The sequence below is a fragment of the Elgaria multicarinata genome, chromosome 21 (assembly GCF_023053635.1).
Source record: "Elgaria multicarinata webbii isolate HBS135686 ecotype San Diego chromosome 21, rElgMul1.1.pri, whole genome shotgun sequence".
Taxonomy (NCBI): domain Eukaryota; kingdom Metazoa; phylum Chordata; class Lepidosauria; order Squamata; family Anguidae; genus Elgaria; species Elgaria multicarinata.
Window position 1 is genome coordinate 10,040,558 of NC_086191.1, and position 25,845 is coordinate 10,066,402.

Sequence of the window (25,845 nt, forward strand, 5' to 3'; positions counted from 1 at the left end):
CAGGGACGACGCAAGCCCTGCAGCGTCCGCCATTTTTTTTTTTTTTAGTTTAAAGGGGCCACGTGCGGCCCGAAGACTCCGGAGAAGGTAAGTTTTTTTTTTAGTTAAACCCCCCCATCCGTCCTCCCTCGCCATCTCCTGTTCGTCGCCCCCCGCCCCCCCTCGCCATCTCCTGTTCGTCGCCCCCCGCCCCCCCTCGCCATCTCCTGTTCGTCGCTCTCCGCCATCCCCTCTCCTGCCGGTCTGGCCTTCCCTCCCCCATCTCCCCCCCCGGATCACACACACACCCCCGGCACGATGGGCACAGCGCTCGTATGAGCACTGTGCCAGGTCCGTGGCTTTTCGCAGCTACTCGCGAGTAAGCGAGTAGCCGCAAAAAGCCACGGACCTTCCTAGACGTTTCTCAGCCCCGGCCTGAGGCCGGGGCTGTGAAAAAGGCGCGCCATAAGCGACTTCGCTTATGGTGCGTTAGAGGAGGCCTCAGTGCGGCCTGGCGCCGGATTCCCCTGTGCGTCATCTGGACGCACAGCAGGGAAACCGGCCCATAAAGCGCGCTAAGGCCTCGTCTAGCAAGGCCCTAAGACTCCCAACCAGCAGGCAAAGAGAACATGCTGCTTCCCTCGTGGACCCATCCAGTGGGGCCTCCTTCATAAGTAAATGAGGATGTGATTCCAGTCATTTCTTCAGGCCTCTTGCCTGCTCACACCCAGAAGCAGGTCATAAACCAAGGCTTGGCTCCTCGGCTCACTGCGCCTAGTCTGGCCCTTAGCTTCAGAACAGAGAGTAAATGAGGTAGGCCTCAAAAATCAGGCTTGGCCAATTCCATGCAAAGCAAGGCCCCGGTTTCCAAGAGTGGCAGCAAAACATGAGGGCAGCTCAGCTTCTCTCTTCAGCGTAGTTTAGCCTCCCGACATCTTAGAGCCAAACCCGGGCCTTCTTGTCACTGGCGTCGCCACAGGTAAGTCTGGATGGAGTTGGCGGGAATTTCGGTCCTAATAACACCAACGGTGTCAGACATGCCAAAAGAGACATCAGACCCAGACCTGAGGAGAAAAGCAGCGAAAAAGAAAAGAAAAATGAACGTTGAGCACGGACTGGAGAATCTCCCTCAACAAAAAGAAACAGACACAGACACGCATGGGTCCAATAACTTCCCTTTTCTCTTCAAGGCTAGAAGAAGAACCCTCTCAGACATTTGGAAGAGTCCATGTTTAGAGTGTGGCCTAACAAGAGATGTGAGGCTCAGGGGCAGGTGGAATGAAAAAAAAACATTGAAAAATAATCATTGCATTTCCCCCCCTCAGAACTATTTTTGTTCTTGATGGGGGGAAATGGAAAACAGGGGATTTTACCTCAGAATGTTTCTTTTTCCTTCCCCATCCCACCCCAGTGTTTTCCAGGCTTTCACATCTCCAGATATAAACATTTACAAAATCCCTTCCACCAAAGATTTAGGAAACAGGGTGAATGTTATGTACACTGACCCAGAAATATATACAAATAATAATAAAAGAGGGTATGTATCTCTCCCTCACCACCATAGCACCAAGACCGTTAAAGCTAAACCCTTGAAACTTGGCATACATACTGAGGAGAACCTAGGAGTGTGCACCTTGGGGAGGGGTGTTTTTAAGCATTAATTAATTTTCATTCATTTTAATGTGCTTGTGTGGTGGAAGCCTACAGTAATGTCTCTAGCCACTAAGTAACACGTTCTCTAAACAGCACATCGCTTTGAAGTCTGTACAGTTTGAAGTCAATGGCAGATTAGTAAGTTGAGGGGCAGAGAAATATGTCTGCCTGCTCCCCTGTGCTGTGGGGCAGCTCGGCCTCAGGAAAATGGAGTTGGAGACCCCTCTCTCAGGGGGCTGTAGGGTGCAGCATGGCAGGGGCCATGCCTAGTGGTTGTAGCGGGCATGGCTTCTGTCAAGAAATCCATTTTCTTTTTGAGATTTAGGTGCCAGTAAAAAGCTCCGTTTCGTGAGGAGAATCTGACACGCGCTCCTTAAAACCACCTGCGGGCATGATTATAAGGCTTTCAAGTCTCCAGGCCTTGAAGGTCAGAATTTCTGCCAAAAAAAAAATTATTATTATTATTATTTATTATTATAATAATAATAAATAAATAATAAATTTAAAAAAATTCTAGTCTTCAGGCCTTGAAGGTCAGAATTTCTGCCAAAAAAAATATTATTATTATTATTTATTATTATAATAATAAATAAATAATAAATTTTAAAAAATTCTAGTCTCCAGGCCTTGAAGGTCAGAATTTCTGCCAAAAAAATTATTATTATTATTATTATTTATTATTATAATAATAAATAATAAATAAATAATACATTTAAAAATTTGGCAGTGTTTTTTTAACTGACCCCAGAATAGCTTTCAGTTCCCCCGGTAATTTTCTCTGCATTTCCTCTGATTGCTGCCGATGAACTTGCTGGTATAATGCATTCTTTGAAGCCCTCCACCTGCCCTCTTGATCCTATCCATTCTCGCGTCTTTATCAATCTTACGTCTACTGTTCTTCCTTCCCTCCTCCACATTATTAACACTTCTCTGTCTTCTGGCACATGTTCTTCTGCCTTTAAGCATGCTTCAGTTTCTCCCATTCTAAAAAAAATCCTCTCTCGACATCAGGGCTGGTGCCAGACTATTTTGCGCCCTAGGCACGGTGAGCTACTTTCACCACCACCACCACCCAAAAAACGCCAACTTTGATTTTTGGAAAAAATAAGAAGCACAAAACTTGAAACTGCTAAATTTATTTTAAAGTGCAAGAAATACGTCATGCCAATTATAGCAAACAAATTGGAAAGGAATGTCTATGAGTCTAAAATGCATTATTTAATAGGAATATCACCTCCAAATCATCTCCCCCCCAACTCACACACTCACCGGTTAAGGACAACAACCACAGCAGACCCATCAGGACGCAGCAGAGCCACATACTCTAGGGCGACCCCAAAACGTTTCTGCAGGACCGTCAGCCCGATACGCTGGGAGCCTTCTGGGATAAACTTGCTGTAAATCAGAGGGGGAGAAAGGCAGTTTACAAAGGGTCTGGTAACTCATCAACTGATAGGTGTAAGTCCCACTTTAGAAGGGCTGAAAGCTGCTGAGTGCTGGCTTGGCCTGGACCCTCATCCTGCCCCCTTGCCTTGAGAAGAAGAGGTCTTTGGATTAACTATCCACGGAGAGGAAACGGTTACAGAAAGACATCATGAGGTTCTCCCAGTGCCATCCTCTGTGGATTCCAGCCATGAGATGCCAGCATACGACAGCCACATGTGTACTGTTGCCTGTGGCTGCTGAAACAGACCATACCCATGAACAGCCCAGGAAGAGAACCCATAGTTTGTTTTGGTTGTGAATTCTGTGTTGTTTGTGGTTAACAATCCATAGTTAAACCATATGGCATTGTTCACATGTAACAACAATCCATGATTGAATGACAACCCATGATTCAGTGACAACCCACACTCAACCCGTATTCTGGGTTGTCGTTACGTGCGAACCAGGTCAGCCCCAGCTGTTTGGATGTGACGGCACACCTGAAGCTGGCAGGTGTAAGCCTCACCTGAAGTGCCCCATGTGGTAGAACATAGGCTGCTTGTAGAAGACATCGTTGTCTACATCCACAATGATTGGGCTGTCCACGAAGTTCTGGACCCAATTGGGACCCCCTTCCAAATCCAGGGCCAGATTCCAGTCAGTCCAGCCTGTGACGTGATTGTTAAGGTTCTACAGGGGAAGGTCAGGATAAAAGGCTGTAGGTTACCTGAAAGATCCTCTCATTCCAAATGCACCTACCTGGAGCCTAAAATCATCTTCAGAGGCCCTTCTCTGGCTACTTCCCCCAAAGGACATGAGACCAGCGACTAATATGAAAACAGCTTTTTCGCTGGTTTTTCAGTGGCCCAGTGCCTATACTGTTTTTTCTCTGGTGCTAGGTGAATAGCATTTTTTTAAAAAAATCCCAGGCTTTTTAGTCCTTCAGTTTTAAAAAATGTGTCAATGCATTTTTAGTTCTCTGAACTGCTGGCTTTTGCTTTTGCTTTTATCCCGGTTTTCAAATTTTGGTTTTATTCTACTGTAAACTTTTTACTATTATGTTTTACTAGCCTGTTGATTTTTTAAAAAGTTTTGTTTTGTGAACTGCCCAGAGTGTTTTGGCTAATAGTCTTAAGATGTGTGTGTGAGAGAGAGATCCATCTTTTGTTACCGCTGCCTTCAGAGGCACATTTATTTATTTTACTTATTTATTTTATTTCTATACCGCCCAATAGCCAAAGCTCTCTGAGCAGTTCACAATAATTCACAAGTTAAAATACAGCAAAAACATAACATTTTAAAACCATTTCAACAACTAAAAACAATTACAATAAAATACTAGACCTGTTCAAACAGCTGGAATAAATGTCCCATTGTATGCCATTAAATGCCTGGGAGTAGAGAACATCTTAACCAGGCACTGAAATGATAGCGCCAGGTGGGTCTCAATGGAGAGATCATTCCACAATCAGGGGGCCACCACTGAAAAGCCCCTGTCCCTTGTTGCCACCTTCTGAGCCTCCCCTGGAAGTAGCACTCAAAGAAAGGCCTTGGATGTTGATCATAGTGTCAGGAGAGGTGCATGGCGGTGACGTGAGACAGGGCCTTCTCAGTGGCTGCTCCCAGGAACTGTGGAACTCCCTGCTGAGGGAGGCGAAGTTGGCTCCCTCTGTGTTGCCCTTCTGCCAGCAAAGACTTTTTTTTATTATTCAAGTAGGCCTTTGGCATGTAAGCAGATTTTATCCTGTTATTGTTGTGTTTTTCATTGTGTTTCGACGTTCATGTTTTATTATTATTGCTTTAATCCATTTTTATTTATCTATGATTGTAAACCAGACGAATGAGTAAAAAAAAATATGGGTGGTACAGAACTGTAATAAATAAATAAACAAATAGAAAACAGAGAAGCGTGGGGGGAGGAGGACATACGAGGACATTTCCCATACTCTGCCCTAATCACAAATTGTACCTCCAGGATGCTGTGGCTGTAGTCATTCCCCCGATCCCAGCTGCCAAGAATCACGTCCTTCTCCCAAAACTGTGACCCGCTACAGGCCTCTGTGAAGAGCAGGAAGTAATCCGGGAAAAGCTGGTGCGTGGGGACCACCGTGTCAGCGATGGGAGCGATGAAGTCCAGGTACCAGTGCAAGCCGATGCCGTGAATATACCGACGAGCCTGGCTGTCTTCGCTCAGCACCTGGACGTACGGAGGAAGGAAGGAAGGAAGGAAGGAAGGAAGGAAGGAAGGGCGCATTAAGCACCGATAGAGATACCATCGTCAAAACGGAGACATCTATGCGGGTGGTTCATCTGTCCAGCAAGGTGATGTTTGCCCTGTCCTGGACGGGTTTGCATTCTCCCGAAAGGATCGGGTCCGTAGTCTGGGGGTGCTCTTGGATCCAGAACTGTCACTTGAGGCACAGGTGAACTCAGTGGCAAAGAGCACCTTTTATCAGCTTAGACTGATATACCTACTACGCCCTTATCTGGAGAGAGATAGCCTAGCTACAGTGATCCATGCTCTGATAACCTCTCGTTTGGATTACTGCAATGCGTTATACGCAGGGCTGCCTTTGAAAACGGTCCAGAAACTTCAGCTGGTACAAAACAGGGCAGCCCATTTACTAACAGGGACTGGCCGGCACGCCAGTCCTTTTACAATTTCATTGGCTGCCTGTCCAGGTCAGGACCCGATTCAAAGTGCTGGTATTAACATACAAAGCCCTAAATGGCTTGGGGCCAGGTTATTTGAAGGAACGCCTCCTCCCATATGTACCTGCCCGGACATTAAGATCATCCACAGGGGTCCTTCTCCGTGAGCCCCTGCCAAAGGAAGTAAGGCAGGTGGCTACCAGGAGCAGGGCCTTCTCTGCTATGGCACCCCAGCTGTGGAATGAGCTCCCTAAGGAGGTTCGCCTGGCATCTTCTGGTGGTTTTCTGCATTGAGCAGAGGGTTGGACTCGTTGCGCTACTAGGAGGAGGGCTTTCTCTGCTGTGGCACCCCGGCTATGGAACGAGCTCCCCAGAGAGGTCCGCCTGGCGCCTACACTGTATTATTTTCGTCGCCAGCTGAAGACCTTTTTATTTTCTCAGTATTTTAACACCTAATTTAACATAAATTTAAATTTTGCTATTTTAATTCTGTATTTAATCCTATAGCCATTTCTGCTGTCTGTTTTTATCCTGGTTGTGCTTTTTATTTTGTATTTTATTTTGTATTTTGTATTGGGGTTTTTAGATTGTTGGTTATTTTATTATGTCCTCATGGTTTTAATTTCTGTGAACCACCCAGAGAGCTTCGGCTATTGGGCGGTATAAAAATGAAATGAATAAATAAATAAATACGCAGGTGAGGCAGGGAAGAGCAATAAGGGACTGCAGCGGGGTAGCATGCAGCCCAAAACTACACCATGTGGGTGCGCAGGGGTGAAGGGCCCCAATCCAACTCTCCAGATTTCCCTAGGAGGTCTCGCCCCGTTTCCCTGACCCTCATCTTCTTTCTCTCAACTACCAATCGTTTGTTACTTTCCTGGCTTTATGCAGCTTTCCCCCCACATTCTAAAATGTTGAAATGTCTCTTCCCGAAGCAAGAGCTCTAAGCTAAAATATGCAGGTATTTGAAAGGGGGGCACCATTGGACTGCACACACGCACACACACAACTTGAAGAAAATTAGAATTTTGCAGTGTGCATAAATTCCTGGAGGCGATGGCTATCCATGGCTACTAGCCCTGATGGTTGTGTGCTGTCTCCAGTATTCGAGGCAGTAAGCCTGTGTGCACTGTGTGAACCCGACCAAAATCAAGCATCACCCACACCCTTTCAAACAAGTCTTTGCAGTTCTTATGATTAGGAACTTGATTTTTTAAATAAAATACAAGGGAACGCTTGGGATTTGCTGGAAGCTGGGCTCCATTCTCCCGTGCAATTGCAGCCCACATCCATGCCCAGACAACTTGCCCTACTCACCACTTTAGCCCACTGGGGCAGATGTATCCGGTTGTCATCCAAAATGATGAGGCGGATGTCCTTGTGCAAGCTGTTTGCCAGGGCAGGGCCCAGATCCAAGGCGATGAAGTCACGCTGCTGCTCGGCTGTGAACCCCAGGCATTGGAATTTATAGTCGCAGAGCAGCCCAGCAGTAGGTTCATTCTCAGCTGTTACTGCCCAGAAAGTCACATTGTGCTTGGCGTATTCATCCAAGAACCTGGAGTAAAGGGGGGATATACACAGGTTGCTTACCTGTAACCGTAGTTCTTCGAGTGGTCATCTGTGCATTCACACATATGGGCTCTGCGCCGAGCCAACATTCAGGAAACTTCTGAAGCTGAGAACGTTCATTTTGGGCGGGAACTCCTCCCCCACCGTCGTACTGCGCATGCTCAGTCAGTTCCCGCCCATCTCCTCAGTTCTCAAGACCGTCTTGCTGGTCCCAAGTCTGAGGAGATGAAATCTCTATCAAGGCCGAACTATGATCGACACCGAAGAGGGGACGGGGGGTGGGGGTGTTGTGTGAATGCACAGATGACCACTTGAAGAACTACGGTTACAGGTAAGCAACCTGTCTTTCTTCTTCGTGGTCTCTGTGCATCACACATATGGGAGATTAACAAGTTCACTTACCCGGAGGAGGGTCAGTGTCGGTTGTGGTTATGACAGGATGGAGGAGAGTACGACCCTGCCGAAGTTGCAGTCACTCCTAGCCCTGGTGTCGAGGCGATAATGAGTGATGAATGTGGATGGTTTAGACCAGGTCGCCGTTCGGCAAATGTCTGGGATTGAAACTCCTTTGGAAAAGGCTGTCGACATGGAGATTCCTCTTGTCGAGTGTGCCTTGATGGGGAGCAATAGCGGGAGGTCTTGTAATTGATAAGCCAATTTGATCGTATGTACGACCCAGGTGGCCAGTCTTTGTGTAGAGCCTGGGGATCCTTTTTTAGGACCGCCATAACAGATGAAGAGCCGCTGATTCTTCCAGAACGGGGCTGTTCGGTCTTTGTAAAAAGCCAGAGCTCTACAGACATCGAGTGTGTGGAGCATCTTCTCTAGTGGTGAAGTCGGTGTCAGGAAAAAAGTGGATAGTATGACGTCCTGCTTGACATGGAACTCTGACACCACTTTAGGGAGAAAAGTTGGGTCTGTACGAAGCACCACTTTATCCTTATGGAAAACTAGAAAAAGCGGGTCGATACGAAGTGCAGTGAGCTCGCTTGCCCAGCAGGCTGTAGTGACAGCGACGAGAAAGGCCACTTTCCATGTCAGGAGTCTGAGGTCTATAGTAGCCATGGGCTCAAAGGGTTTGTCCAAGAGGGCTTTCAAGACCACATTGTGGAATGTATGATTTTACTGGAGGAGCAAGGTTATTTACTCCCTTTAAGAACTGACGGACTAGAGGGTGGGAGAAGGCAGAATAGCCCTTGATAGTCAATCTATTGGCTGAAATTGTTGGTAGGTACACCCTGAGGGAGGTTAACCTTAGGCTTCATTAGAATAGTGTACTCAGGAAGGAAAGGATTCCTACCACTGAATTTTCTAATGGGTCGATGTGGTGATCTGAGGCGAAGCGGAGGAAGCTGTTCCATCTTGCAGCGTAGGCTCGTTGTGTCAATGGTTTTCTAGCTGCCTGGAGTACTGTCAATACCTGTGGTGGAAGGTTTAGTCGTTGTATAAGATCTTCCAAGCAGTGAGTCGTAGCGATGTCAAGTCTGGGTATCGAGTCGTGCCGTTGTGTCGAGTTAGTATCGGCATCGAGGTAGGTAGGCGAATGTAGTGGCCGTTCACTAGGTTGAGGAGCGGTGCAAACAAGGGTTGCCTGGGCCACCATGGTGTTATTAATATTCCGCTGGCCTGGTCCTTCTTTATCTTGTGGATTGTCCGAGTTATCAGTGGAAATGGAGGGAACGCGTAGAATGGGAGATGATGCCATTGTATCTGAAATGCTGGAGCCGTGACCCATGCCTCCTCTGGAGCAATATTGGTGAAGTACTGTGTTCTGTTGGGTGGCAAATAGATCTACCGTTGGTTGTCCCCAGGTCTTGAAAAGGTGCCTGAGTGTCGGAATGTCCATTTCCCATTCGTGGGAGGTTGGTATGGTTCGGCTGAGGGAATCGGCGAGGATGTTATCCTTTCCTGGTATGTGTATTGCCGAGATACGGATGTCCCTCGATATACACCAATTGAGGATTTGTATTGCTTTCGATACGAGTGCGGAAGAGCGACTTCCGCCCTGTTTGTTTAGATGCCACAGCACTGCCGTGTTGTCGGTGAGGAGCTGTATATGGTTGCGTGTCTACTGCGAGAAGCGCCTTTTTCCAAAAGAGTGCTTTTAGGCGATCAGAGTGGTTTCGACGGGTTGTTTGGAGAAACCCATGCAGTAGGGGCAGGATTCCACAGTGTGGGATTCACCCAAGCATACAAGGCAGAGTGAGTGGCCATCTGCAGGCAGTAGTTTGCTGCGGCATTTAACGTATTTCCTGAATGGGGCCTTTAACGCCATATGACCCGATCGGGAGGAGCATTTGGGGAAAGGAATCTAACTATATACTAACTAACTATAACCTCTTTCCCCCCCCCCTTTTTTTTTTAGGAACAGGAAAGAAGAAGAAAAAAGCGAAGAAGAAAAGGTAAGAAAAACTAAGAAATATGAACCTTCTCTAACTAACTGCTATTGCTAATAGTGGAGCGAAGTTCCGTACGTGTTGTCATCTCAAAACTGAGATGGGCAGGAACCGACTGAGCTTGCGCAGTACGGCGGTGGGGGAGGGGCTCCCGCCCAAAATGTACGCTCTCAGCTTCAGAAGTTTCCCGAATGTTGGCTCAGCGGAGGCGCAGGGCCCATATGTGTGATGCGCAGAGACCATGAAGCAGCAGCAGCTTCAGTTACGCAAGCAAGCCAGTAATGAACGGAGGTCTCAAATCCCAGATTCTGAGTGGCATATAAAAAGTTGACATCTTCCCACAAACCTGCCCCAGGGTCCGCATGATCCAAACAAAAGGCCCACACCTTAAATATATTTAAAAGATAGCTAACCTCTGCTTAGTGGTTTTTTTTAAAAAAAGAAGGGTATCCCTTCTTTCGGCACCAGCAGATCTGAACTGGCTTAAAAGAATATTCTTTTAAGCCAGCCTTCCTCAACCTGGGGCGCTCCAGATGTGTTGGACTACAACTCCCAGAATGCCCCAGCCAGCTCTGCTGGCTGGGGCATTCTGGGAGGTGCAGTCCAACACATCTGGAGCGTCCCAGGTTGAGGAAGGCTGTTTTAAGCCAATTCTGATCTGCCTGTAGCAAAAATAGGGGTGTATTTTTAAAAAACAAATAAACAGCAGTCAGGTATCTTTCTCCCCACCCCCCAATCAAAAATGTTCAATGTACATACTACAAATGTACATACTACAAACCCACCTGCCCGCTTTACCTGACGAAATAGTTGGCCCAGGTCTTGTGATGCTTGTCTCCTGCTTGCCCCTTCAGCGACCCCTTCCCTTTCCAGTCATTGTTCGTTTTCAGCCAAATCGGAGAAGTCCACGGGCTGGCGTACAAGGAGATGGGTCTCTTAGACATCGCCATAGCCCGATGCACAACAGGGATCTATGGCAAAAGGCAACGGGGATGCAGTGAGCAAGGTCTTGGCCAAATAGAGCTGGAGCCAAGAAGATCCAGAACAGGTGCATGCAACTGGGTGCCTGCCAGATGTTCTGGACTGTAAGTCTCACAATTCCAGACACTTGGCCATCTCAGTGGGAGGACGGAGCAGTTTAATCAGTGAAGATATTTGGTCGCAGCCGCTGCCGCCCCCCCATGTGGTATATCAATAAATCAAGAACAAGGACCTCTGCCCCCCAAGAATGGAGGGGGGGATTTGCTGCCCCCTGCCCGCCATCCCCCGTCACGTGACACTCACCTTCATTTTGACGTCCTCCACAACCAAGCTGAAGTTTTTCAGCTCAAAGTCGTCTAGCCAGTCATCATAGGAGTAGGGCCGCACGGAGAAATCGCAGCTGGCCATGGGCATGCGCACCAGGTTGTACTCGATCCCTACAGGGATGGGGAAAGAGGGAGGACAGCAAGAGTACACAGTTGACCAGCATGCACCTCTGACAGGAAGGTGGTAGGGCCCTCATCCCAGCAGAGCCAACTGGAGTTGCCCCGTCCTCTTCCCCAGGGCAACCTGCTTGTTCAGCTGCCCTCGCTCTGGCCCTGACAACGGCAGAGGCGAGGAGGACGAGGAGGAGGACGAGGAGGAGATGCCACAGCCTGCTTGCTCCTTGGCTCTCTGCCTGCTAAACAAGCAAGTGGCAGCCAAGATGAGAAAGAGGAGGAGGAGCAATCCTGACTTCAAGATGAGATGGGATTTCGGAGCAAATGAGATGGTTCCCCTTCAAATCAGTATCCAAGCTGAGCCACTACTGCCAGGGGACCTCCGTGCAACTCACTTCATCTGGAGCAAAGCCTTGGGACGTCCCTTTTGCCCCCCTCCCCAACCTCCGGTTCCCCCCGGCACTCACCCACGTCCGAGAAGTAGGAACGGAGTAGATTCTGCTGGGCATTCGGCGACAGAGACAGGATGTTTATGGCGGCCGAATCGGTGATGGAGCCACCAAATCCCTTTATCGTTTGATAACGCTTGGCTGGGTCTAGAACCAGCATCAGATCTGAGAGTCAAACGAACAGAAGAGAGGAGCAGGTTATGCTAGAAACTGGTAAGCCAACACCCAGAGCCTACTCCAACAGCGACATCCTTGTATCTAAGCCCACAAAAAGTCACTTTTCTGCAGAACAAACAAACAAAAAGCTTATCATGCCAGTACCCCGGCATTGTCACTTGCGACCACTGCTGCTTCTTTTTTAAGCGCAGGGGTATTTCTGAGCAGGTGGCCATCACCATATCCCAGGACAGCAAATTCCACAGACAATATGTTGTGTGAAAAGAGACTCTTTTTTTGTCATTCTTGGACAGACACCCACTGATCAGCCCTGCTGAATACTTTAACCACCACATTTGTCTGTAGTTTTAACCACATGTAGTACTGTATAATAGTGTAGTGAAATTTCAAGTTTGTATGTGTTGCAATGATCTGTGGATTGAGCAATAAATGTTTTGTTGTTGTTATTGATGATGATGATAATATCACATTTAAAACACAGTATTAAAACCACAACAGTAAAACCAATTCCAATTACAATAAAGGCAATACAAAGAGCATTAAGATAGAGCAGCCTGATTCATTACCAGCCCAAGGGAAGCCGGAGTTTGTTTTCAGAAGGCGCTTGAAAGATGCTACATTTTCTGCCTCTCGAACGGCACGTGAGAGATCTTTCCAAAGTGTCGGCACCCCTACGGAGAACATCCGCCATCAATGTATTGCATGGCGACGTTCTGTTAATTTGACCAGCAAGGCGTTCTCCGGTGATCGTAAAGGTTGTCTGAGTCTGCATAAGGGAAGGCTGTCTGCTGAGTATTGTGGTCCCAAGTTGTTTAGGGCTTTGTATGACAATAACGTAACCTTGTAGATGGTTTGGTCGCTAATAGGCAGCCAGTGAAGTCCTTGTTATGTGAGCACAGCTGGGTGTCCCAATGAGCACTCCAGCTACTGCATTCTGCCCTAGCTGCAACTTCCTTTTTTTATTATTTTTTATTTTTATTTTTCTTCAATACTTAAACATACACATTTACATTTTCACATAAAAAAACAACAACAACATACTACATAATGTTGAATACATAATATCTTATCTTAATAACATAATCAAGATTAACCTACAAGTGCACCCCCCACCTCGGGATCTCATTCCTGATTCCAGAATCTCATACTTCCTTCTGCTGGCGGTTTCCCACTTCCTTTAGAAAACACAAATATTAGGAACTGTTTCCAAATTCCTTCAAAATCATTTGATTTAGCTATACCTCTTCTCCATTTAATATTACTTGTCAATTTATCATTAATAGCTATATCCCATACTTCTTTATACCATTCTTCAATAGAATATTCCCCTTGAATCTTCCAGTTCCTAGCTACAATCAATCTTGCTGCAGTCAACAAATTCGTTATCAGTTCCTTAATTTCCTTTTTACATTTAAAATCTTCTTCAAATAGTGACAGCAATGCAACTTTTGGTGTTCGTTCTATCTTCATTTCCACAATTTCTTCAATCTCCAAAAACACCATCTTCCACAATTTCTGAACATAGTTACATTCCCACCACATATGCAAATACGTTCCTTTAACCCCACAACCTCTCCAACAATTTTCTGATTGCTGATTGTTTATCTTATTCAATCTAACCGGAGTTAGGTACCACCTCCATACAATTTATTCAACCGCCTTGCTAAAATAGTTGAAAAAATCTTAGCATCTTGGTTTATTAATGAAATAGGTCTATATGAATCAGGGACAGTCAAATCTTTATCTGGTTTTGGTATTAAAATTATTAATGAATGTTCCCATGATTCTGGCGTTCTATCCCCTTCCAATATGGAATTATACAAATTTAATAATTTTGGTACTAAAATTCTTTTAAAAACCTTATAATATTCTGGACCTAAACCATCTACCCCCGGTGATTTACCCGGCTTCAAGTTCTCAATTACTTCTTCTACTTCTCCTTGAGTTATTACCTTTTCCATTAACTCTTTATGCTCTATTTTTATTCTCTTCTTTATATACTTTTCTATATAAGCTTCCAACTTTTGTTTTTGAATATCCTTTCCCTTATACAATTCTTGATAAAACTCCTGAAAAATCTTTACTTTATCCTTCATTGTATGACAATACTTCCCTTGTTTATCCTTCAAAATCCCTATCCCATTCCTGGCTTTTTCTTTTTGTGTGAGCCTGGCAAGCAATCTAGAATTCCTATTACTGTTTTCAAAATACTCCCTTTTCATATATATTAAAATTTTTTGAACCTCCTCTAAATTTAAATTTTCTAATTGTTTTTTCTTTGCTTGTATTTCTATTAATTTATATTTATTTTTATATTGCCAATAATCTTTCTCCATTTTCTTAATCTCTTCCTCCAATTGTTCCTGCTCTGCTACTTGTTGCCTCCTTAAATTACACATTTCTCTAATACATATCCCTCTTGATACTGCCTTCATGGTATCCCAAACTACTGCCCTTGACGTTCCTCCCTTCTCATTAATTTCCCAAGACTCTGTCAATTCTCTTTGCATTTTTTCTACCACCTTATTATACTTCAAAAGTTTTGTGTTTAGTTTCCACCTAAACACTTCCTTATAATTCTTTTTAACTGTAAACTCTAAACTTAACAATGCATGGTCTGTTACCTTTATTACCCCCATTTCCATTTTACATACCTTACTTGCAAACTCTTTTGAAACCATTATATAATCTATTCTAGAATATGTCTGATGAACTGAGGAGTAAGAAAATCCCGAATTCGATCCATTCAGTAAACGCCAACAATCTACATAATCTTTTTCTTTTACTAGTTTATTCAATATAGTAATATTATTTCTTTTTTCCACATTTGTGGGGTTTGAGCTATCCACTCTATTATCCATTACCATATTAAAATCCCCAGCTAAAATAAGATATCCTTCCCTAAACTCCTCTATTTCATTAAATAAATCCATAAAAAACTCTCTATGTCTCTCATTAGGGGCATAAACATTTACTAATGTATATTGTTCACTTTCTATTTGCCCCTTTATCATAAGATATCTACCATTATCATCCTTTTTTACAGTTTTCAGTATGAATCCACTTTTTTTAAAAATCAAAATTGCTACTCCATTTTTTTTTGACGTCCCTAATGACTTTTCATAATAAACAGACCACCTTGTCCGAATTTCATTTACGCCATCAAATTTTTGGTGTGTTTCTTGCATCATAATAATATCAGATCTTTCTTTATTTAACATTTGTTCTATTCTCCTCCTTTTCACGACTGCCCCCAGACCTTTAACATTAAGCGTTGATACTTTAATATTCTTATTCATAATCACCCTTTTGATTTTCCTTCCGATCCCGTGTGCTCTGCAACTCATAAACATATACAACAACAAAAATAAACATAAACCCTGAACCCCCCTTCAACTCCCTCCCTCCCACCCTATTAATCCCCCCAACCCCTCTTCCCCCCCCACTACCTTCCCCCTCCCCATATCCCCGTGAGTCTATTACTCCGGCCATTATCTAACTTAGGGGAGAGGGGGGAGGCAGGGCCCCGCCCTAACGGCAAGATCTCTGTACTTAACTACTTAACATATTATTATCTCATAATACCATTCCCCATTTTACCCCGTCCCAGACGCCCCGGCTTTGGCTCCATTCCCAACTCCAGCTCCAAGACTTGCATCCTTAAATAACCCCAAACTCTTCAGCAGCTCCTTGCCCTGCTCCAAAGAGGTTACTCTGTGTTGGCCCCCAGCATAGGAAAACTTTTAAAAAACAGGGTAACCCCAAGAATATCTCACTGTATTTTTTGTTAGCGTTTCAGTTATTTGCTTAACGCTGCGCCTCCATTGGAGTGTTTGCTGACAAAGATCGTTGAATACTTGCACTGCTTTGCCTTTATATTTAATCATGACCATAGACCTCAATTTCTTCATCACTTGCTCTTTTTTGTAGTAACTGCCAAATCTCACAAGAATGTCTCTGGTTGATCCTCTATAATTTGCTCCTCCCACTCTATGGATCCTTTCGATATCACAGTCTTTTATATCCAAATCTGGCATCATATCGTTGAACCACTTCAAAACTATTTTTCTCAAATCCTCTGCTGGTTCTTCAGCAAATTGTTTAATGCGTACATTACAACGACGATCCTGATCTTGAAGTTGGATCAACTTTAGATCTTGATCTTGAAATTTCACCTCACAACTTTTTTCAAAGACATCCTGTTTTTTCACAAGTGCTTTTACTTCCACATCCAGCTTCTTTATCTCTCTGTCATTTTGCGCGATCTTATCTGCAAGCACCCCCATCCGTGCTGATGCGTTTTTTTCATTAACATCCATCTTCTTGCTCAAAGTGGCAGTGCTATCCAGAATCAGTTTCTTCAATTCTTCCAATGCAGTTGAAATTGGCACCGTGCCAGATCCCTCAGCCATCTTGACAAATCCGTTGCTATCACTTCCACTACTTTGTGAGTCTTTTTCTGCAGACACTTTCTCAAGACGGGCCAAATTATGATTAGAAGGATGAACTCTTTGCCAAGTAGCCTTCCCCGGGTTTTTTTTTTTTTTCCTAACGTACGGCATGGGTCTATTTTTAGCTCTGAGTCAATGTCCCGTTTACAATCCACACCATCTCTCTTTCTACGCAAATAAACACTTCTTCTTCGGTGCTTTTTTAAAGAGTGAATTTACTGCCAAATAAACCTTTCTCTCAGATTAGGTGTATAAATCACCGCTTATCAGACTTAGGAGACGGGAGAGCTGTAGCAAAGTTAGTTTCGTTTTCTAACTCCCCCCTCCTTCCGTCTGTTTACAGCCAAGGAACGGGCTGCTTTCCTCCCTCCTTTTTCTGAGTCTGCTTCCGAAAACAGGATTTTCACCCTCTCTTAGCACTCATAATCATCAACCTTCATTTTCATTAACGACCCATGCCTTTTTAAGTGAGATAATTAGCTTTCCAGATCTTCCCGATCGGGAGCCCTTAAGGAGAGATCTTACCAGTCATGGCGTCCGGCTCCGCCCCCCCTAGCTGCAACTTCCAAGGACAGCCCCACATAGAGCACATTGCAGTAGTCTAATCATTCAGTTACCAGTGGCTTGGCTAACCAAATCCAGGAACAGGGACAGTTGGTGCACCAACCCAAGTTGGTAATGGGCACTCCAGGCCACTAAAGACACCTGGACTTCCAGTGATAAAGATGGATCTGGAAGCACCCCCAAACTACACACATGCTCCTTCAGAGGGAGTGGATCTGAGACCTGCCAACCCATGTCTTAACGGGATTCAGCCTCAGTTTATTGGCCCTCATCCAAGCCATAACTGCATCCAGGCAGTGGTTTGGAAAGTGCACAGTCTGTCCCGAGGCTTAGGTTGGCTTCACTTACAGGAGACTGTAATTAGGCTGAACATTAGGAGAAATGCCTTGACAGTAAGGACAATAAAGAATGGATCCGGTGCCCCTCGCATGATGCCTGCTTCTGTTGGGGACTTTCTAGCTCTGGATTTTCTGCATTGAGCAGAGACCGGATGATTCCCAAAGCCTCCATAAGATTCTAGGATTCTAAGCTTCACACACACACACACACACGAAGAAAGAAAGGAGGTACCTGGGGTGTAATTTTTGTCCTGGAACACTCCCTTGCTGCACTGTAGCCGGTTGCCAGATTTGCTGCTCTCGTACTTGACGAAGAAGCCGGTGGCCGGGAGGGTGACGGGGTCTTGCGTGTCACAGTAGGTGCGGTTGCAAACGCACACGATGGAGTCACGGCCAAAATATTTCCTGTTGCAGGGTTGGCTGCCTAGATGAAATAAAAGAGAAGATAAAGAAGAACCCAATGGGCTCTTGGGCAAGATGGCTCAACTTCTCACCATACGGGGCCCTCTCAAGCAATCCGCCTCGAAGGGGGTGACTGACAGCCTAGCTCAGCTTCTCCTCCATATATTTATTTATATGCAGAGTTTTAATCCCGCTCTTCAGCCAAAAAAGGCACCCAAAGTGGTTTACAAAGGTTAAGAATGAAATTGTCCAATTTACGATCAAAGAATGAAAGGATCTCAGGTTTAGGATCTAAGGGACGACACAAAAGGAAAAGAGACTGGGGGGGATGAGGGGGACGAAGAAGGAGGAGGAGGAGGGGGGAGGGGGAGAAGAAGAAGAAGAAGAAGAAGAAGAAGAAGAAGAAGAAGAAGAAGAAGAAGAAGAAGAAGAAGAACGACGACGACTCAGGCCCCAGTTCTGATTTTCAAAATTCTTTCTGGCAGGAACTGGTGAAAACAAGATCCCAGCAGCTGATGCATAAAATAAGTGAGAATTTGTGCAAATTTGGGAAATGGGGGTGGGAGAATCCATCAACAAGCGAATGACAGAACAAACGGCACCTGTCAATCCACAAAGTGCAGAAGGAATGGGTTTTACAAATTCCCTAGCCCTGCCTGGTGTTGTATACAAATAGCACACTCAGTCTCTGAGTGTGGATCCTTAGGAAGCCAAAATGCCCAAGAGGAATGGGGAGGCTTGGGAGAAAACCTAAACCCTGCAGATATACAAAACAACTCTAGGAAGAACCACAATCTCCAAACAGCTCAATGGCTTTCGTGGGGGGAGAAACGGAAAACCGGGGGGAAGAGAACAGACTAGATTATCTTGGAAGAGGGCTCACCAGAACCCTGAACAGCAGCTCTTTGAGTTGCAACATTCTGTTGTGGGCCCCACTTAGAATCATAGAATCATAGAATAGCAGAGTTGGAAGGGGCCTCCAAGGCCATCCTCCTGCTCAACGCAGGAACCCACCCTAAAGCATCCCTGACAGATGGCTGTCCAGCTGCCTCTTGCTTATTACAGAATGCCATTCATATAGACATGGCACTTTAAAAAAAACAAAAATGAGCTTACAGTCTAAAATTAATTACATGAGGGAATGACAGGTGAAGGGGTGGGAAGTAAAGGCATAAACAGGAGAAGGACATGTGGTTATTTAAATTACACCAGTAGTTGCAGTAGGCAGGTATGTGGAATAGGAAGGGGGTGCTATGAACATTGCAGAAAAGGTGTGTCTGGAGGAGGCCTTTGAAAGAAATGAGCACCAAAACAAGACCTTTGCACAACTTAGAAGAAATACAAGATGTCCTAAGAAGATAGACAACCCAACAGGAGAATGGCATGCCCTGCATTTAGGTATAAAAAGTAATAATTAAAGGTATTTAATTATTGTAGGAGTAATAATTCAAGGACGAGCAAGACACAGCTTGGTGATAACGCATGCGAAAAGGACCTCGGTGTGACTCAGCGGATGACAAACTGAATGAGCCAGGAATGTGCAGCTGCTGCAAAATAAGCTAATGCAGTTTTCTAATGCATTCAGTATCATGCCCTGACCATGGGATGTAACTTTTCCTGTCTCTTCTCTGATCTCTGGCAAAAGATATATTCGCAACAAGGAACCAAACAGGATTCTCCAGGGAGAAAATTGGGCAGAGTGTGAAGTGCAATTATAACAGGTGGGTGGGTGGGTGTTTCAGGAAGCAAGAAATCAGCTTCATTGCAGCCTAGTTGGGGGGGGGGGGAACAAGACGCCCCAACCCCAAAGCCAACACACCCGAAGCTCTCCAAGAATTTATTTCCTAGGGATGGGCGAAGAAGCAATTTTTGCAGCTGCTGAAATTCTCCAAACACCACCATGAAGCTTGAGTTGTTTGTCGCATTAGATTGCTCACTTTTTGTCGGTTGCTTTGTTTTGCCCCAACAGGAAAAATGCGCATTTCAAATGGGGAAGGTGCACATTTTTTAAAAGAGCGCATTCAAATATGCACTCCCCACCACGCCCGTCCCATAGAGGAAAGAGAGAAAATGTCCATTTGGTTCAGGAATTTGTGGACGTTTTCAGAGAACGTGCATTTCTGCTCGCCTTTGTGTCCTTACAAACAGGTCATGTTTGCGTAATTTGCGAGCATAAAATAAATGCTCATATATTCTTACTCAAAACAGCTGAGTGAGGATTGAGCATGGTTTGAGGATAATGCTAACTGGGGTGGTTGGAAGGCGATGGAATGGAATAATTTAAAAAGGGCATGGCTGGCTGGAACCCTAAACAGGAGCAACAATTATGCAACAATTCATTGCACATCCCAGATGCATGAGTGTGTATTGCAGTCCTCTAAATGAAGTCACTGACTGACTTGAAATAGCTTCTGCTGTTCCCTCTGGGCAGAAGCACCCTATACATGGCAAGACTTTAATGCCTTATTACCATATTTTTTTGATTGTAAGACGTACACTAATTTCAGTACCACCAACAGGAAAAAACAACCTAAGACACACCCGCAATTCTAAGACGCACCCCATTTTTAGATATGTTTATATGGGGGGGGAAAGTGTGTCTTAGAATCGAAGAAATAGGGTAGCTGCTTCCTGCCAATGGAGCATGGAAAGTATGATAAAAGAACACTGCTGATGCATGCATTTTCAGTTCGTTGCAATCTCAAACCATGGGGAAATGGTGTACAAAAAACATGGGAGGTCACGCGTTCTGACCAGGCCTGTTCCCTTGGTGTGGGGGAAGGAGTTTCAGGCTATCAATCAGAATCAGATTCTGAAGCTGAAGAAACAAGACTAGAAACACGCCACCTTACACAGGAATTGGGAGAGGTGGTTCTCCCAGGCTGATCACCTGCCAGGGATGAATCTTCACAGGACCTTATCAGTGAGAACGTTAACAACACACTGTCTGTGGGAACTCAAAAATCCTCTGATGGGGAGGGGACTTCAGAGTTGACCGATCCCAGAAGACGCCGTAAGTTCAAACAGGCAGAACTAAAGGTAGGCGAGAGGCGGTCAGCTCAGCTAGCCTCTCGCCAAAAGCTTCTTCAAAGAAATCCTCCTTGAAGTGAAAAGGACTCAGAGAAAAGACCACCGCCTTTGTTGAAAGAACAATTGTCTCACTTAGGTTAGCCAAGTGTTAGCCTAGAAGAAAGTACCTAAGTTTAAACTCTCTTGAAGTGGAAACAAATGTTTATTTACTGAATAAAACTTTGACGATTACTTGGCAGACCTCTTTCTTATCTTGCACTCCAGCAGGAGGGCTTAGAACCACGACACCACGTGACATATACCCCTTACATCCGACCACCTTGTTCTGCCTAATGGGTAGGAGAGCTCTGAATGCTGCCCCAGTATCCTGTTTCCAATGGTGGACAGCTAGGTACCTCTACATACCAAAGGATTGCTATCTGGGAACCGCACCAGCAACCTTCCCTTGCTGCTATCTCCCAGCAACAGCTCTTCAAAAATAGACTGCCACTGAACATGGAGTTTCCCTATACTGTAGATATCCTCATTCTACATACCAAGGGATTATTATAAACTTTACTGGCTCTTTAAATGTTTTTAGGGCACAACGTTGAGACAGAAAAAAGTCCTACAGCTGGCAGCATTCCCAAGCCAGCCATGGTTCTAATATTTTGATATTTTAATTGCTACATTTATTGAAATTTGGTTATTATATTGTTGTTTGGGGGGTGTACATTTGTAACGATTCTATACTGTCCCAAGACATCTGCTGGTTCGCCGCTATATAAATATATTTATTAGTTTAATTAATAAATAAATTTAAAAAGATGTCCACCGTCCCACCCCTCGGTCTCAAAATGCAGGCCGCCCATGCCATACTTACCCATCACTCCAACGGCTCCGTACAGCAAGACGAATAAACCGTAAAGGCCAGCTCCTGTGAACCCCATTGTCACTCCTGAGCAAAGCTGCAACAATGTCAAACCCTAATGTCCAGTGAGCAGGGAGAATAAGGAGGCACCCAGGTAGCTTGTCACATCTGCAAGCAAGAGAGAAGGCATTATTATTATTATTATTATTATTATTATTATTATTATATTTATTTGTATCCCGCCTTTTGCCCAATGCTGGGCCTCAAGGCGGCCTTACAAGGTTTAAAATATACATGGGGGGGGGGGAGGGAAACAAAACCATAAACAATTAAAAAATACACAACAAAATTATAAGACATTAACATAGGTGGAGGGCTGGATTATTCTCCAAAGGCCTGCTTGAACGAACAAGTTTTAGCCTGCTTCCGAAAACCCATCAAGGAGGGAGCCAGCCTAGCACTGGAACAGCCACCGAAAAGGCCTGAAGGGACATCCCCCCTGAGTGGTCCATCGCTGTGGTCCAACCTTGAAGGAGGACGGGAAGGGCTCTATGGTTGAAGACGTATCATTTCCATGGATTCAATCCCCACCGAGATCCAAAGAAGATTGCAGGATTCCGGAATGTCTCTGCCAGTCAACATGGAGTTACCACTAGCCCTCCTGGCTGGAGCTGATGGGTGCTGGAATGAACCACTGTGATGTAGTAGTTAGACTGGGAGCCAGGAGATCCGGGTTCTAGTTCCCACTCAGCCATGAAACTCACAGTGTGGCTTTAGGCCAGTTGCTGATTCTTAGCCTATCCTACCTCACAGGGTTGTTGTGAGGATAAAATGGAGAGAAGGGGAACCACATAAACGACCTTGGGTTCCTTGCAAAAGGGGAAAAAGGGGGTGGATATAAATGCAATAATAATAAATAAATAAAACATCTCTTCATTCTGCACCCTATTTTTGAGATTCTCTCCTACTCTCAATGTCCGCTATCGGTGCTGTTTTAAACCTTTTCAATTGCTTTTTTATCTCTTCAAATTGACATTTTTAAAGTTTTCACAATGTTCTTTTTAAAGTGGGATTTTCTTTTAAAATAATAACAATAATAATATTTTTAACCGTGGCAAGTTTTAACTATAAGTTGCCTGGGTGGATCCTATTTTGGTGAAAAGGCAACTCGAAAGAAAGAAAGATCAGGAGGGCCACGGTTTCCCAGCTGTTGGTCTAGAAATTATTATTATTATTATTTATTTATTTATATAGCACCATCAGTGTACATGGTGCTGTACAGAGTAAAGCAGTAAATAGCAAGACCCTGCCGCATAGGCTTAAAATCTAATAAAATCATAGTGAAACAATAAGGAGGGGAAGAGAATGCAAACAGGTACAGGGTAGGGTAAGCAGGCACAGGGTAGGGTAAAACTAACAGTAGAAAGTAACAGTAGAAGTCTGCACAACATCAAGTTTTAAAAGCTTTAGGAAAAAGAAAAGTTTTTAGTTGAGCTTTAAAAGCTGCGGTTGAACTTGTAGTTCTCAAATGTTCTGGAAGAGCGTTCCAGGCGTAAGGGGCAGCAGAAGAGAATGGATGAAGCCGAGCAAGGGAAGTAGAGGCCCTTGGGCAGGCGAGAAACATGGCATCAGAGGAGCGAAGAGCACGAGCGGGGCAATAGTGTGAGATGAGAGAGGAGAGATAGGAAGGAGCTAGACCCTGAAAAGCTTTGAAGGTCAGCAGGAGAAGTTTATATTGGATTCTGAAGTGAATTGGAAGCCAATGAAGAGATTTCAGAAGCGGAGTAACATGGTCGGAGCGGCGAGCCAAGAAGATGATCTTTGCGGCAGAGTGGTGAACAGAAACCAACGGACTGATGTGAGAAGAAGGAAGGCCAGAGAGAAGAAGGTTGCAGTAGTCCAACCGTGAAATAACCAGTGCATGAACAAGCGTTTTGGCAGAAGAGACAGACAAAAATGATCGAATCCTGGCAATATTATACAGGAAAAATCGACAAGATTTAGCTACTGCCTCAATATGAGGAATAAAGGAGAGTGAGGAGTCGAATATAAAGCCAAGGCTACGAGCTTCCTTGACCGGAGTAAGCGTAACATCATTGACAGTAAGAGAGAATGAGAGATGAGGAGAAGGTTTAGGAGGAAAAACAAGCAATTCAGTCTTTGCCATGTTAAGTTTCAAGCGACGATGAAGCAGCCAGGCTGAGATATCTGAAAGACATGCCGAGATACGATCGTGAACATCAGGAGAAAGTTCCGGAGATGACAGATATAGTTGTGTATCATCGGCGTACAGATGATATTGGAGGCCATGAGATTGAATTAAGCTTGCCCAAGGGCAACATGTATAAGGAAAACAACAACGGGCCAAGCACCGAGCCTTGCGGAACCCCTACTGAAAGGGGAAAGGAGGAAGACGAGCTGCCATTAGTCAACACGCTGAAAGAGCGACCCGCTAGATAGGAGGCAAACCAGTTATAGACAGAGCCACAAAATCCAAGGTCATGAAGGGAATCTAAGAGAAGATCATGATCAACCGTGTCAAAGGCTGCAGTTAGATCAAGGAGAATAAGAACGGAATAATGGCCTTTAGACTTGGCAGTAAGGAGATCATTGGTGATCTTAGTAAGGGCTGTTTCGGTGGAATGCAGAGGATGGAATCCAGATTGAAATGGATCCAAAGCAGAGTTACTAGAAAGAAAGTCAAGACAGCGAGAGTAGACCGCACGCTCCAGGATCTTTGAAACAAACGGCAACAAAGAGACAGGTCGGTAGTTAGACAGAGATAGCCTATCAAGAGTAGGTTTCTTGAGAATGGGAGAGACTGTAGCATGTTTAAAAGCAGAAGGAAATGAACCAGAGGACAGAGAAAGATTAATAATATGTAGCAAGGAAGGGAGGATAGCAGGAATAAGATTAATAAAGACGCGAGAAGGAATCGGATCACGAGAACAAGTGGAAGGCTTCGAAGAGCGCAGTATTGTAGACAGTTCATCCGCAGAGACCGAAGGAAACGCAGAGAAATTTGCAGGAGGAGCTGACAGATGAGGAACAGGAACTGGAAGAGGAGCAGAGCTGGCCAGATCAGAGCGGATAGTTTGGATTTTAGCATTGAAAAAAGAGGCAAAGTTATTAGCAGACAGAGAGGCGGGGAGAGATGGCGGATTAGGCTTCAGAAGAGAATTGAAGGACGCAAAGAAACAAAGACGCAAAGAAACAATGGTTTGCCCAAAGACACACACAGCAGAGCTTACTTCCAGGGAAGCATGGATAGGAACTGCTTCCCAGGCAAGAGAAGTTTACAACGCGAGGTGAAATTTGAACCCAGAACACCCCAGCTCCCTCTTTTAAATTGTTGCACCAGACCAGCTTTTTACCCACCTGCCAAGACTCGCACCCTGAGCTTCGGAGCAGCTGGACTGTCTTCAGCTGCATTCATTCCCTTTTTGCTCTGGCCATTGGCAATTATATCTGCACTGCTCACTCTCCCACCCGTGACACGCCTTCAAATGAAGTGCCTTCCGTAGCTGAACAGCATTCTTCCCTACATCTTATCTAACCTCCCGTCAGTTCATAATCATCTCTTCTCCTCCCTTTTCTTCAACAAAAACCTGGTCTACCTGACTTCTGGTATGAAGTAAGAGCTGGCAATCTCACATGTCAACCTCAAGAGCTTGTAAAACCTCACTCTCCAAGCAATCGTAAAGTCACACATTGGGCCGATATTTATTTATTTAGAATATTTATATACCGCTCCCCATTGAAAAATTTCGGAGCAGTGTACAAGGTAAAATGAAAATAAAAACAGAATAAAACAGTTAAAACAAAATTTAAAAAGAAGCAAAAATCAGAAATCCAAGGCTTCATGTTAAAGAAAGGCTTCTTGGAATAAAGATGTTTTCAGGAGGCGCCGAAAGGAGTGCAAGGTTGGCGCCTGCCTGACCTCCAGAGGCAGGGAGTTCCACAGGAGGGGGGCCACCACGCTGAAGGCTCTTCCCCTGGTGGATTCCAATCGGAGGATGGATCTAGGTGGAACCACCAGGAGCAGGCCCTCAGATGACCTCAGTGACCGGGCAGGTGGGTAAGGGAGAAGGCGCTCTCTCAGGTATCCTGGTCCCAAGTGGTTTAGGGCTTTGTACACAAGTACAAGAACCTTCAACTTGGCTCAGTAGCGAATAGGCAGCCAGTGCAGTTCCCTCAGCAGAGGAGTTACATGCTGGAAAGGGGCAGCTCCAGACAATAGCCGAACTGCAGAGTTCTGCACTAGCTCCAGCTTCCGGAGCAGCTTCAAGGGCAGCCCCACATAGAGCGCGTTGCAGTAATCCAATCTTGAGGTTACCAATGCCTGTACCACCGTGGTCAAGCTATCCCTGTCCAGGAGAGGCCGTAGTTGGCGAACCAACCGAAGATGGTAAAAGGCACTCCGAGCCGTGGCGGCTACTTGAGCCTCCAACGACAGAAATGGGTCTTAGAGTACCCCCAAACTACGAAC

The 25,845-nt window shown here is 45.0% G+C and overlaps 1 protein-coding gene across 1 annotated transcript in view; it reads right to left on the bottom strand.

The window, feature by feature from the left end:
• Window positions 1-306: 306 nt before the first annotated feature.
• The window catches only part of LOC134412272 (lysosomal acid glucosylceramidase-like), a 42,957-nt gene continuing 17,418 nt past the window's right edge, over window positions 307-25,845 (bottom strand). Inside the window, exons 2-11 of the mRNA XM_063146152.1 lie at window positions 21,369-21,524; window positions 17,307-17,498; window positions 11,563-11,709; window positions 10,959-11,092; window positions 10,473-10,645; window positions 7,027-7,264; window positions 5,027-5,254; window positions 3,584-3,747; window positions 2,902-3,027; window positions 307-1,043 (exon numbers count right to left, since the gene is read on the bottom strand). Coding sequence (XP_063002222.1) covers window positions 941-1,043; window positions 2,902-3,027; window positions 3,584-3,747; window positions 5,027-5,254; window positions 7,027-7,264; window positions 10,473-10,645; window positions 10,959-11,092; window positions 11,563-11,709; window positions 17,307-17,498; window positions 21,369-21,435 — 1,572 coding nt within the window. The 5' untranslated portion in view covers window positions 21,436-21,524 and the 3' untranslated portion in view covers window positions 307-940. The remainder of the gene's footprint in view (window positions 1,044-2,901; window positions 3,028-3,583; window positions 3,748-5,026; window positions 5,255-7,026; window positions 7,265-10,472; window positions 10,646-10,958; window positions 11,093-11,562; window positions 11,710-17,306; window positions 17,499-21,368; window positions 21,525-25,845) is intronic.